At 39.0% G+C, this 12,927-nt stretch overlaps 1 protein-coding gene across 1 annotated transcript in view; it reads left to right on the forward strand.

Moving 5' to 3' along the window:
• LOC125011161 overlaps positions 1-12,927 on the forward strand; it is a 36,981-nt gene that overhangs the window by 11,902 nt on the left and 12,152 nt on the right. The window contains exons 12-32 of the mRNA XM_047590205.1: positions 923-1,027; positions 1,200-1,265; positions 1,349-1,411; positions 2,098-2,166; positions 3,565-3,636; positions 3,793-3,864; positions 3,961-4,026; positions 4,104-4,172; positions 5,321-5,377; positions 5,515-5,586; positions 7,395-7,454; positions 7,591-7,647; positions 8,473-8,541; positions 9,562-9,633; positions 9,834-9,896; positions 9,998-10,075; positions 11,017-11,076; positions 11,834-11,905; positions 11,988-12,047; positions 12,129-12,182; positions 12,293-12,358. Of these exons, the coding sequence (XP_047446161.1) occupies positions 923-1,027; positions 1,200-1,265; positions 1,349-1,411; positions 2,098-2,166; positions 3,565-3,636; positions 3,793-3,864; positions 3,961-4,026; positions 4,104-4,172; positions 5,321-5,377; positions 5,515-5,586; positions 7,395-7,454; positions 7,591-7,647; positions 8,473-8,541; positions 9,562-9,633; positions 9,834-9,896; positions 9,998-10,075; positions 11,017-11,076; positions 11,834-11,905; positions 11,988-12,047; positions 12,129-12,182; positions 12,293-12,358 (1,422 nt within the window). The remainder of the gene's footprint in view (positions 1-922; positions 1,028-1,199; positions 1,266-1,348; positions 1,412-2,097; positions 2,167-3,564; positions 3,637-3,792; positions 3,865-3,960; positions 4,027-4,103; positions 4,173-5,320; positions 5,378-5,514; positions 5,587-7,394; positions 7,455-7,590; positions 7,648-8,472; positions 8,542-9,561; positions 9,634-9,833; positions 9,897-9,997; positions 10,076-11,016; positions 11,077-11,833; positions 11,906-11,987; positions 12,048-12,128; positions 12,183-12,292; positions 12,359-12,927) is intronic.

Genomic DNA, 12,927 nt, shown 5'->3' on the forward strand with positions numbered 1-12,927 from the left:
AGCGAACGGAAACCATCTACTCTACTCTATCATTCAAACGGAATGAGAAAAAATGTCTCCATGTAAACCTGGCTAGTGCTAACCGCCACACCACTGTCGTGCATTTGAATGTCCACATTAGATAAAGCTATAACGCAAACAAAGCCTTCTGTGTGCGCTTTTAACAGTGTTGTTATCCATTAGCCCATGTTGTTCATATTCAACATGGGCTGAACTGTTGTAACTAACTAACCGATGATGGTTGGTTTGGTGTGGCACGGCCTTTAGACGTCTTCAGAAATCCTTCCCAGTATTGAAAATGTCTCCATGTCCAGTTCTTTTCGGATACTGTGGGACACGTAGCCTACAGCCAGTGCCTCGTCGTTGCGGCTCCCTGTGTAATAACACCACCCAAACAGTAGTCGGCGCTGTGCCAGTCTCTGTTTCTACTTCCTGCTTCATTTTCAATAATGTCGACTGAAACGTTCACTGGAATTTCACCAAAGACGAGTCCTACAAATGTTTGTGTCTCTGAACCTCCTCAGTTAACCTCTCTTTGATGTGTTCCATCTTTATTGATCCCAAACAATTAATTTGAACATCGCGTAGATGGAAAAGTAACCGAAAATACTAAAGCAGAAACACGCTACGACCAACAGGGCCAATCTCAGCTCTTGCCTGTGATTGTAGTTAACCATTTTTATACCATTTTAATGTTTTCTATCTTCAGATCACAGATCAAATCAATCAAAGCAGCTCAGAGGACCATCCTCCCAACACAGTCTAGTGCAGGGTCGTTACATTAGTTTGTGAGTTTGTGCTTTGTTCAGCTCTGCCGTCGCTGCTTTGGTGTTTTTTGGGACTTCCATTCTTGCAGTTTCTGTTCTCGTCTGGTTGCGCCGTTAAAACCACAGACTGCTCATGTAGCGGAGTCTTCCTCCAGGTCAGCAGAGAGCCGAGTCCGGATCCCACGGCCGATGAAGCGGCTTCACAAAAGGAACAATCCACAGAGAAACCCAAGCAGGAAAGACATGCTGAAGCCAAACAGGTAAAATTCCAAAAAAACGGATCCTGGTTCTGCTTTTTCAAACACAAAAAAACGCATTAATTTAACAAGACGTCGTTTGAGGTGAGTTTGTTTCATTTTATAGAAATGCTAATAGTAGTTTTAGCTTCTTTTTTATTTGTAACTTAAGGTTTTACTCTCCACCTTTCCTCAGGACAAAGGAGGTTTTCTCACTGGAATGTTCGGCAAAACAAACAAAGAGACGTCTCCGACACTGACGGTAGCATCGACTGATTCTTCACCTTCTTCTTTTTAGTTTTAATCCCTTTCTGCTCGTTCACTCATCCCCATGTTTGCTGGCAGGTCAGTAAATCAGACAGTGATGCCGAAGATGATGTAGAGGAGAAGACATCACAACAAATGCACGTAAGTCTGTGTACGCTACTTTAAAAAAAACAGGAACTTGACGATGGTTAAAAGAACAAGGAGAATGAAGAATGAGGGGGAGAACATGAGCAAGAACATGTTTCAGTGCTTTAACCTCCTGAGAGCTGAGCTTTTGTTTGGTATGCATTCTTGATTTCTCTTTATTTATGATTAGTAAGACCTAAAAACTATAAAAACTAAGCATCGTCTTTGAACAGGAAGTAGTTTTTGGAAAAGAACTTTGTCCTCGTGTGTGGACACAGGGATTATTTCACTGTATATTATAATAAAGTCACCAATGTAACAAAATATAAAACTGAACATGGCTGTGCAAAGACAGAATTGCAAATAATGAAGTGGAGTACTTGCTAATTAAGTTAAAGTTTCATACTATTCTACTAATAGAATTTGCCATGTTGTCATATTGTACTATTGTACTGTAATAAATGGTAAATGTTGGGCTGGAACCTGCATTTTTATTGTTACAGTAAGAACCCTGAAGCCGTGAAAAACAGAAGTTACAATAATAATAACATACATTTGCATTAAGGAAGTTTATATTTATCCACCCTCTTGTAGACTGAGTGTAAAAAAAGACTAAATAAATTAACTTGAAGACGCGTTTAGAACAAATACAAACTTTTTTTTCGTTTTTGTCTTTTTTTGTCTTCCATGTTGGTTCACAGGAAAAGGGAAACTTCTTCTCTGGGATTCTTAAAAAGACCAATAAACCATCAGAGGAGATGTCTGCACAGGTGAGCAACATTATCATCAGATACTTATTTTGTGACGAGGTTTGTGAGAAGATTGATTCCACTTCTCATCTCTGAATCTTCAATAGGAAATTAATTAATTAATTAACAGCCATTAAATAAATGCATTGTCACTATACAAAAAAAAATACATTTATCGTTTTAGATTAAATTTTACAAACGATGTTCGATGCGTTCACTTGACTCAGTATTTTTGGTACCAAGATCAACTTAATATTTTGTTCATTCTAAACTGATATTTTCTGCTTCACTTGACATTGAACTGGTTTCAAGTTCTGGTAACTTAATAAAATTGACCTGATGACTCAGTATTTTAATTCCCCAAGTCTCACTTCACTCTTTAGACTCAACAAAGAACATCAACACAACAGTTTCCATGAGTCTTTTTGTGTTCCGACAACTTCTCATGAAATGACTTTTAACCAGCAGAATTTATTGAGTTACGGGAACTATCTTCACAATCAGGAGTGTTTTTAATTCTGAATTAGTCAAGATGGATGACTCAGCCTAGTCCACTATCAATCATAACAAATAATAATAATAAATGAAATTCTACTCGCTTTAAACTCAGCTAAGCTAATGATAGTGATAATAGCTCAGGAGGTCGAGCCAATAACCCAATAAGTGAAAGGTTGGCGGTAGTTTACCACCACCAGGATGTGACTGTGTGAGCAAATGAATAATATATCCAGTGTTAAGCGTCTATGACAAAGCGATATGTAAAACACATGCATTATCATTAATGAAAACATCTAACTGGAACAACTTAATTTTAAAATGCAGGTTAACTTAAACTGTTCATAACTTTGAGAATTAAGCAAATAACAAAACTAAAGATTTCTTTTAAACAATGTGAAGAAACTGGGGAACAGATACAGCTTCAACGAAAGATTAATGGACAATTACTGTGGAAGAAATCTTCTTATGGAAAACTTGACACTCATACTGATGTTACTGATCCTGATTCTGGACAGAAAATGGGAAAAATGGGATATATACAAAACTCAAAGCGATGATACTGGACCGGATCAGTAACCGATGGATGCAATAATCTGTATGTTTGTAATATTATTATACAGTCCACAGACAGCTTTTATTTTTGTTTAGTTGCTTCAATTTGTTTCTGTGATCGCAGTAATTTGCCAGTAAAGATCCAAGTGATTAAAAAAAGAGAAGATAATAATTCCTGTAACTCAATATATTCTGTTGGTTAAAAGTCATTTCATGAGAAGCTCAAAAAGACTGATGGAAACTGTTGATTTTCTTTGTTGAGGCATTTGTTTTCAGAGTGAATAGGGCAGCAGGAGGAAATGCATGGACAGGAGCAGACATTTTTATTTACATCGTGATGTCGTTTGACTTTCTTTCATGGTGTTTCAGGACAGTCTGAGTGCTCAGGGTCTCTCTACCAGCAGTGACAGTCTGTCCGAAAACAACAACAACAACAACAAGGTGAGCGGCTTAGAGATATCTGTGTGACGGCAGCATGAAGATAACGTTATCTTAAGTTTCAGTGTAAACACAAATCTGCAGCAGCTAATGTACCCGTCGCTGGCCTGAACTTGACCAAAATAAATAAAGAAGCCGCACTGTCGCCGTCTGTTTCAGGAAAAAGGAGGAATATTCAGTGGGATGTTCAAGAAGACGCCAAAACCAGCAGAAGCTACTCAAGCTGAGGAGGTGGAAGAGTTTAAAAAAAAAAATACATGAAACATCATGTCCAGATTCATTCACTGGAAAATCTAATTTATTTTATTATTTGTGTGTGTGTTTCAGGACCAGAAGTCTCTGAGTGGTGATCTCTCCCGCAGCAACGACAGTCTGACTGAGACTCACTCAAAGGTGACTCAGTGGACTACGATGCAGCATTATCTTTACCATCTAACCATCTCTAACCGCTCAAATTCATTTGTCTCCAGGAGAAGGGGTTTTTCAGTGGGATCCTCCGCAAGTCTCCTAAGCTTCCTGTGGAGGGGACACCTGAGCAGGTAATGATGAAACCATGAGATGACTCCACATGCTTTTCTTTACTTCTCAAATGCACATGAGTAACGTTACCGTTACAACAAATGCTTTTTTCCTCAAGTTTATTTTTTAAATGTGCAAACAGCAGCACAAATCAATAACAGAACATGTCGTCTTTCAAACAAAAGCGACAAGTGGAGGCTTTTCTAGAGTGGAGGTCAGCCATTAGCAAGCCGTGTTGTAGTTTCAGTACAACGGCTGTCAGTTGTTAACGGCGCACAAGACGCACTGTGTACAGCGTTGCTTCCTGAATTTGGTCCTTTGAGTTTTCATGCTGCCTGCGAACCACATCAGAGTTGGTTTGAACTTTCACACCAGCTCAAACGAATCGGGCTATCGGAGGAAACAAACTCTGGTCGGTTTAAAGGCACCAAACAGCTCTGGTGTGAAAGTGAACTAAAGCTGTGGTTCTTAGTTGTGATCAGATTGAAGATGGAAACCCCCAAAATGAGGCTAAACACCAAAGGTGACCGAGCCTTTGTGCCGGCAGCCTCCAGGCTGTAAAGATAAACCTCTTCTCTCTGGCTTTTGGTCTGCGTTTAAGTGAACATCTGGCAAAATTATAATATAGTGTATTTTGTTCTATTTTATTGCACGGTATTTTATTTTATTTAATGTAAATGTGGCATCGTATGGGTCAGTTTTCACCATCCGTGCTGCTCTTAATCTGTGTTCTATAAATAAAGTTTGAGTTCAGCCTGTGAATGAACATTAAAGTGCAAATAGGTGTTGAAGAGGAACTAATCCTGAAACTAAAAGACCAAAGAGCTACTGTTAGCTAGGAGGCTAGGAGGCTAGGAGACTAGGAGGCTAGGACAAGCTAAAGCCAGTTACACAGAGCTGACCTCTCCTGAATACATGAAGTTTTGATGTTTGTTTGTTGTTTTCAGTGGCTCATACCCTCCCTCACTTCTTCACACGTTAGCATTAAGTTGTTGTAAGCAGTTATATTACATCCTCCTTTATTTAGTTCACTGTAAGAACTTCTTACATTTTAGATTTACGTTAATTTAGAAAATTTATGGATGCACTTTTTTGCAGTTTCTTGTTGCTGCAAAGTTTTTTGTTTGTTTGTTTGAGTTCTTATTTATGACTTTTATTTGTGTTTCAGGATAAAGAGTCGGATCCGTCAGCCAGCACTGAGAGTCTGTCTGAAACCAACACCAAAGTAAGAGTTCTCAACAAAACTAGGATCTATGTTCATGTTCATTCATTCCTGTCAAAGTTAATACGAGACAGAAAATAAATTATACAAACCAACACGTCGGTCGGTTATGTGTTGGTGTTCTTTCGTTTGTGCATCAGGAGAAAGGAGGTGTTTTCAGCGCCATGTTTAAGAAATCTCCAAAACCGTCTGAAGGGCCCCGACTGGAGGAGGTAACGCATCTGATTTGATCTTTACTTCTCGAACCATCAGCACATAAAAGCAAGTACAAGCTGCATCAGTTTCCAACAACGATATAAAACAATTCTGTAAAGACAAAATAAAAAGATTTAGCTCCAAACACTTATTTAATGGATAAAACCTATATTTGATTCTGAAATGTGTGACGTTACTGCACATTTTTATTTCCATATTCTAACCCCACAAACTGAAATGCACATCTTTTCCAATGTAGGATGTAGTTTTTAAGTTTTCCTCAGCATATTACTGACATATTAGATTGTCACTTGTGAAGCTTTTTAATGTTTTGTGTGTAACCAAAGGAAGCAGAGACGGACGTTATGGTTCGAGTGTGTTTAGTGACTCTACTTTGAATGCTGTTTTGATTGGCTCTACTTTTATAGCTGAACTGCATCCAAATGCTTCTGAGTTTGGTTCCTGCCACGTGCCTCGTTAGTCTAGCTAGTCTGGACTAGACCAGTAACCTGGAGGTGAGGCGTTAAGAGTACATCAGTTAATAATAGATTATGAAAGTAACCCTCTCTACATGTGCGTTTTAAAACTTGGGCAACAGCAAACAACTCGAGTCGGACTTAGTGAGAGTGGTTTTGTTGAAAATAACCAGGTTATTTGCAGTCGCTGCATCACCAACTGTGTTTTAGGTTCTTCAAATGTGTCCACAGTGAGTTACAACACAACACAACAACAACAACAACAGTTAGAGACAAACTGGTGAACTTACTGGAGCTTTTTAGAGCTGACATGTAGACATTGCACAATAGCTGCAGATAACCTCATTAAAGCAGCATTGTGAGTTTCCTTTTGCTCTTCCAGAGGTCAAAACATTTCCATTAACCTTCCGAGACCCAGCGTCCTCATATGGGGACATTATGTTTCAGGTCTGTGGCAGCTTATTCTGCTTCGTGTTGACCTGTCGTCCTCATAAGGAGACATATTTGTCTGCCCCGTACTGGCAGCGAAGGGTCATTACACTTGTTTATTTATGCTGATTCATTTTTCCAGGTTGATATGACATGAAATTTTAACAGAGTCACATGTACTCGTTTGAGGACGTTGGGATTTCATTATTTCCAGTTTTATATTTTGGTGCGCACCGTCGACATGTAACATACAATGAAATAATCCCCGTGTCCACATATTTTTTTTTTCAAAACCTGTTTCCAGTTCAAAGATGATGCTTATTTTTTATACTTCTCAGATCCTACTGATCCCAAATACCTAAAAATCTTAATCTTATTTTAAGGAAAGTAAGATGCATTCGGGATGAAGGAGGTTAAAGCTTTAAACAGACGAATTTTCCAGTTTCATCATTCATGTCCGGTTATTTTGTGTTGTTACAGTTGATATGTTATCTTGGCAAACAAGGTGAAGTTTTAGTTGAGATAAAAATCTGTTTTGAAGGAGACAGAAGACACAGGAAACAAGTTTGTCTGATTATTTGTGAACGTAGCGCCACCTATTCTGAGTTCACGACTCCACAGTTCGTTAAGAGCTTTCTTTATCTTCTAACTTTCTACATTATATGAATGAATGAATTTTCTTGCCTTGATTTTTTTTATTTTTTTTTATTATCATCATCATCATCTGTCACCGAACAGGTTCTTTATATAATGCTTGAAAAAATATGCCAGGTGTCACATGTGGTAAATGTTACGAAACATTCCTCTACCTCCTCCCTCTCTCCTCCCACTTTCTGTGTCAGGTTACATCCGACATGTTAGTGCGCTCGCCCGTCATGTTCCCACAGGTCGGGTAACATTTTTTTTTATGTTGTGTTTAGGGCGCGGAGCGGTTGCACGGAGAGTTCTCTGCCAGCAACGACAGCCTGTCAGAGAACAAGGTAACAGATCCTCCTCCCCACAGAAACTACACCGGTGACTGTGACGTACAAAGATGTTAGAACATTGTGTCCGTTTGTGGGCGGACGATGAGGATCAGTTTAAAAATGAAAGACTTGTCTTCTCTTCTCTCTGTAGGAGAAAGCCGGTTTGTTCAGTGGACTCCTCAGAAAGACCCCGAAAACAAGCGGAGAGGTACAAAAAGTATAGTTTTCATATAAAAAAACATCAAAACCCTAGAAAAAAAAACCCTAAAACAACCAGTAATCTTTGCAGTTTTCTACTTCCAATGCGCAGATTTAATTGTGCGTTACATTTAGTTTAATTTCAGGGTCCTTGTAATGTGGATTCTGCCTCCACAGCCTGGATATATTTCACCTTTTAGTGCTGTGACAAGTCAGAAATCTCTGCTGTGTGGTCCAGGCCTCTCGTGGAGGCGGGGCTGTTAAAAGAACCAGGAAGAAGTCTTGTAGTTTGGGGCGGGACTCGAAAACAAACAAAAAGTTTCAGACACAAATGAGTCTGTGTGTAGCTAACGTGGAGCGATGACGTCATTCCCATGTCAGCGTGACAGAAAAAGCCTCCAATCAACAAGACACATGCAGCACGTTTGGTTTCCCCACCTTTTTTTTTTTCTTTATCGATAATCAAAATTAAAACTAACTTTTTCTTTTTTTTTTGGTGAACCTGCTTTATTCATCACTGAGCTTTATCAGATCAAATTATCCATTTATCCTCAAAGTACATATGAATATAATGTTCATCAGATACAGTGACCCAGCACATCCACCCTCCCACCCATAGGGTCACAGGTCTTGAGCACATTAATGAGTAAAAGAATAAATAGATAAATAAACAAATAAATCATGGGAGAGACAGAAAGAGGGGTCTGCAATGGGTGTGTGAGTTTTACCTGGTTCCATCTTATTCATTATCAACGGCTTCCTGCAAGGACTCGTTGAAATCAAAAAGGTGTCTTCTGTCTAAAGGTTGAACAGTGATATTCTTCTCTTGTTTCAGGAGAGTCTGTTGGCACAGGAAGAGATTTCAGGCAGCAGGGACAGTCTCACTGAGGCTGGCAGCACCAAGGTGGGTTCATGCATCATTTTATTTTAATGAAATATCGATACAGAAATGCATATTAATACATAAAAAGTACTGTATGATCAAAGTTACAAAAGCATAAAAAAACATATGGAATATATTTGAAAACAACATACAGAGTTTGAGAGAAAACTTAAATTGCAGGTTTCCCTGAAATAGTTCAGCTCTAAGATAAAGACCAGTTCAAGCTGCCAGCTTTGTAAAGGACATCGTGTTCAGCCTTAGTTTATGTTTTTGCCACCAGTGTCGACCTTAAAGATCTTAAAAGACTCAGTTACTGAAAAGCTGGTGAACATACTGGAGCCTCTTACAGCTGAAGAGATAGATATTTAGACCCACGTTCATCTAAAACGAACTAAAACAAATAACAATAATGTTGCTCAGTAACTGCAGGATGTATTATTAACCAACTGAATTCACCATAGAAGCGCTGTCGGTTAGTTTTTGGTCACAGGTAGAACAGTGTGCGTGAAAATGTGCTATTAAATCATAGATTTAAGTAAAATCTTCAGTAAAGTTTCCAGTTTTATCTTGTTAAATGTTTATTTCAGATAAAAATCTGTTTTGAAAGAGACCATGGAGATGTTGAAGAGTCCAGTTTAGAAACAAATAACAACACAAAGAGGCTAAGAATTAATTGAAAAAGGCAAGAACCGGAATTTCAGAATTGTTTTTTGGTGATTAGTAATTGCCTAAAATTCAATTAAAAGCCAAACTAAAATAAGTTAAAATTAGTTAAAAGCCAGACTAAAATGAATTAAAATGAGTAAAAAGACAAACTAAAAAGATAAAACTAATAAGATAAGTCAAAATTAGTTAATAACCAGACTAAAAAGATAAAAATAATAAAAAAGAAATAAGTAAAATTCAGTTAAAAGTCAGACTAAAAAATATAAAACTCTAAAATAAATACATTTCAATAAATAACCAGACTAAATTCAGTTAAAAGCACGATTAAAAAGGTAGGTCTGTAGTTTGTTCTTAAAGATGTGTGGTGTATTTCAGGAGAAAGGAGGAGCATTCAGTGGAATATTCAAGAAGTCGCCCAAACCTGCAGACAGTCCTCAAACAGACGAGGTTTGATTTCCTTTAGTTATTCATTGGATTTTTTTTTTACGACTGATTCTATTGATCTCAATATGAGCCCATGCTTATTGTTTCGTATTTGCACGGGATGCTGGGTTGAATAAAGTTCTCTGATTCTGATTCTAAATCTAAAAAGTTTTATAACGGACCTCATCTTCTTCTTCTTGTTCTTCTTCTCCTTCTTTTCTCAGGAGAAAAAGTCACATGGCCATGAGCTGTCGGGCAGCAGTGAATGTTTGGCCGAGAACCCCAAGGTGAGTCGTCTTCATGGGTCATCGTGAACTTTACTCAAGTATTTAATTCTTCCGCCCTCGTAGAGAAAACCTTCCTGTTCTCTCTGATCGTCTCTTTTCAGGAAAAAGGAGGAATGTTTAGTGGAATATTCAAGAAGCCTCATAAACCTGCAGAAGCTGCTCAGCCTGAGGAGGGAACGGTACGGATCAGCTCTTTACCGACGCGTCTTTGTTCTGCTCATTTTATCCACTTTTATTAGAAGTAGAGGTAGGATGTAGAAACATGACGCCCTGGAGTCTAGACGCTGTGTCTGTGCGGGTTTTCTCCCATCGTCCAAAGACATCAGGTTAATTGGTGATTCTGAGTTAGTCGTGAATGTGAGTGGCTGCCTGTTTCTCATTTGCTGCGTTTTTCATTCCCCCTAGAAATGTGCAAAACCTAAATATCGCAATAAAAAACTGGTGATGGAAACATCAACATTTTGAAAAAAAAAACTCAAATATCTAAAACCAAAACATTTTTACCCTCTAAATTTATTGCACAGGTCATGTGACCAGTTCATTTGAAGTCACAGCTCATTGGCAAAACACCTTTCACTGGAAACACGTACAAAGAGCAATTGTAGTTTATCGAAATTTCAGAAAAATCGGTTTTTTTTGCGAAAAACTGTTCCAGGGTGTATCCCAAGTATTTAATGACTGCAGACACGGCAGGTAAATGCAAAACATGTAGAGAAAAAAATCACAATGCTGCACGAACATGGGAGAAAAGAAAAAAACATGGCGTGATGACACAGGTGAAACCAGTCAGGACAATCAACAGAAAAACACAGCGAGTGACACTAGAAACATAGTAAATGACAAAGACACAGAATCATGACAGAGTGTGACTGGTTCCTAACAAGCAAGTAGAGCCAGCTCCATCCATACACTGCGTTACCAAGGCAACCGGAGTCTGGAGAGTCCCCTAGCAACCAGCTGAGGGACCATGAGATTTTAGAAACTATGAGTAATAGCAGTTAGTAGTTTTCTTGATGGGAGGATTATTGGTTCTAGTTGTTCTAGATAAAGAAACTGTGTCTCCATAGAACAGTAACACAACATGACAACATGACATAACTTTTATTTTATTTTATTCCAGGATGTTTCACCAGAGACTGAGCTCTCAGTCAGCAGTGAGAACTTATCTGAGAACAAACAGGTCCGTGACCTTCCTCCTCCTCCTCCTCCTCCTCCTCCTCCTCCTCCTCCCCTTTCTCTTCCTCTTTCTCTTCCTCCTCCTTCACCTTCTTCTTTTGTTCCTCCTCCTCCTCCTCCTCCTCCTCCTCCTTCACCTTATTCTTTTGTTCCTCCTCCTCCTCCTCCCCTTCTTCTTCCTTCTTTCAACTTTTCATCGTCCTCTTTTTCCCCTATTGTCCTCCTTCCCCATCTCCTCATCCGCTTTTCTCTCTTCCTCCTCCAGCTTCTTCTCCTCCTTTGTCTACTCTTCCTTGTTCTTTCCCTCTTCCTCTCCTTCTTCTTCTTCCTCCTTTCTCATTTTAATTCTCTTCTTCCGTTTCATCTTCCTCATTCCACTCCTCCTTCCCCATCTTCTTCTCCTCCTCCTTCTCCTCCTCCTTTTCTCATCTTCATCTTCATTCTTCCTCCCGTTCATCTTCCTCCTCCTCCTTCTCATCTCCCTCATCCCCTTTCCCTCTTCCTCCTCCTTCGTCTACTCCTCCTCCCCTTTCTCCTCCTCCTTTTCATCTTCCTCTTTCTCCTAATATCTTTCTTCTTCTCCTCCTTCGTCTGCTCTTCTTTGTTCCTCCTCCCCTTCCTGTTCCTCCTTCTACAGTTCTCCTTCTTCCTTATTTCTCCTTTCCATCTTCCTCCTTCTCCTCTTATTCTTCCTTTTCTTCCTCAGCCCAGACGGGACCGTCTCCTGCTCTAAATGCTTTTCTCTGTTTGTCTTTAATCAGGAGAAAGGAGGAGGCTTGTTCGGTGGACTCCTCAAAAAGACTCCTAAAGCAGAGAAGACTGCTGAATCGCTGGTAAATTTTTTTGTTAGAAGAAGAAGTTTCCCAACCTCCACCAGCGACTTCGCGCTAACATTTGAGCCACTTTCTGTTTCAGGACCCGGAGGCTCAGCGGGAGCTGTCAGTCAGCAGTGATGACCTGTCAGAGAACAACAAGGTGACTACGAAGGGATAAAACCCGCAGACGTCTTTGGAGGGAACGTTTACTGACGTCTCTTTGTTTATTTATGACTTTCAGGAGAAAAACATTTTCAGCAACATGTTTAAGAAGCCACAGAAAACGGCAGAGAAGGTGTGTGTGTGTCTGAACTAGACTTTAATAATAATAATAATAATAATAATAATAATAATAAAAACACACTGCTACAGAGGAAATGTTCACTGTTCCCTTGTTGAATCCAGGACACGGAGGTGAGCTCTGAATTATCTGGCAGCTCTGAGAACCTGACAGACGCGACCGTCCCCAAGGTATTTCACTTTAAAAACAAAACAAAAAAAACTCTTCTCCATTTTCTGGGTTGTGTCGCAACTGTCGCGGCTGTTGTGTCGTGTGAACTGAAACTTGACCACATAGATCAGAGCTGAGATAACTTTGGGCTCTCAGGTCCTCGTCATTATCAGAACATAGAAACAAACTCTAAAACACAGCGACTTCCAGTACACAAACAAACACAGACATCAGCATAACACACCAACAAAATCAACAAGATCAGAAAAGGAAAAGGAAAAACTGGTAATATGTACAAGACTGTGTTAACATGTATTAATATGTAATATGTTAATATGTTTTAAGTTGACCGGACAACTTTACAAGTTACTATTTTTACAATATTGGCTCCGTAGAAACATGCATGTAAATATTTCTGTTTGTGGGTCCATATGTGTTTGTATGTGGTTATTGTATATGCATGTTTTTATATTACATGCATATAACGTATATATGTGTATTGTGTAATTATCAGGTTTTGTTAGTTTGATTTCATTCTTTAAAAGAAACAGAAAACAAGGGTTTGGCATTCACCCTTTTTTGTCAGCTG

The sequence above is a fragment of the Mugil cephalus genome, chromosome 7, assembly GCF_022458985.1.
Source record: "Mugil cephalus isolate CIBA_MC_2020 chromosome 7, CIBA_Mcephalus_1.1, whole genome shotgun sequence".
NCBI classification, from domain to species: domain Eukaryota; kingdom Metazoa; phylum Chordata; class Actinopteri; order Mugiliformes; family Mugilidae; genus Mugil; species Mugil cephalus.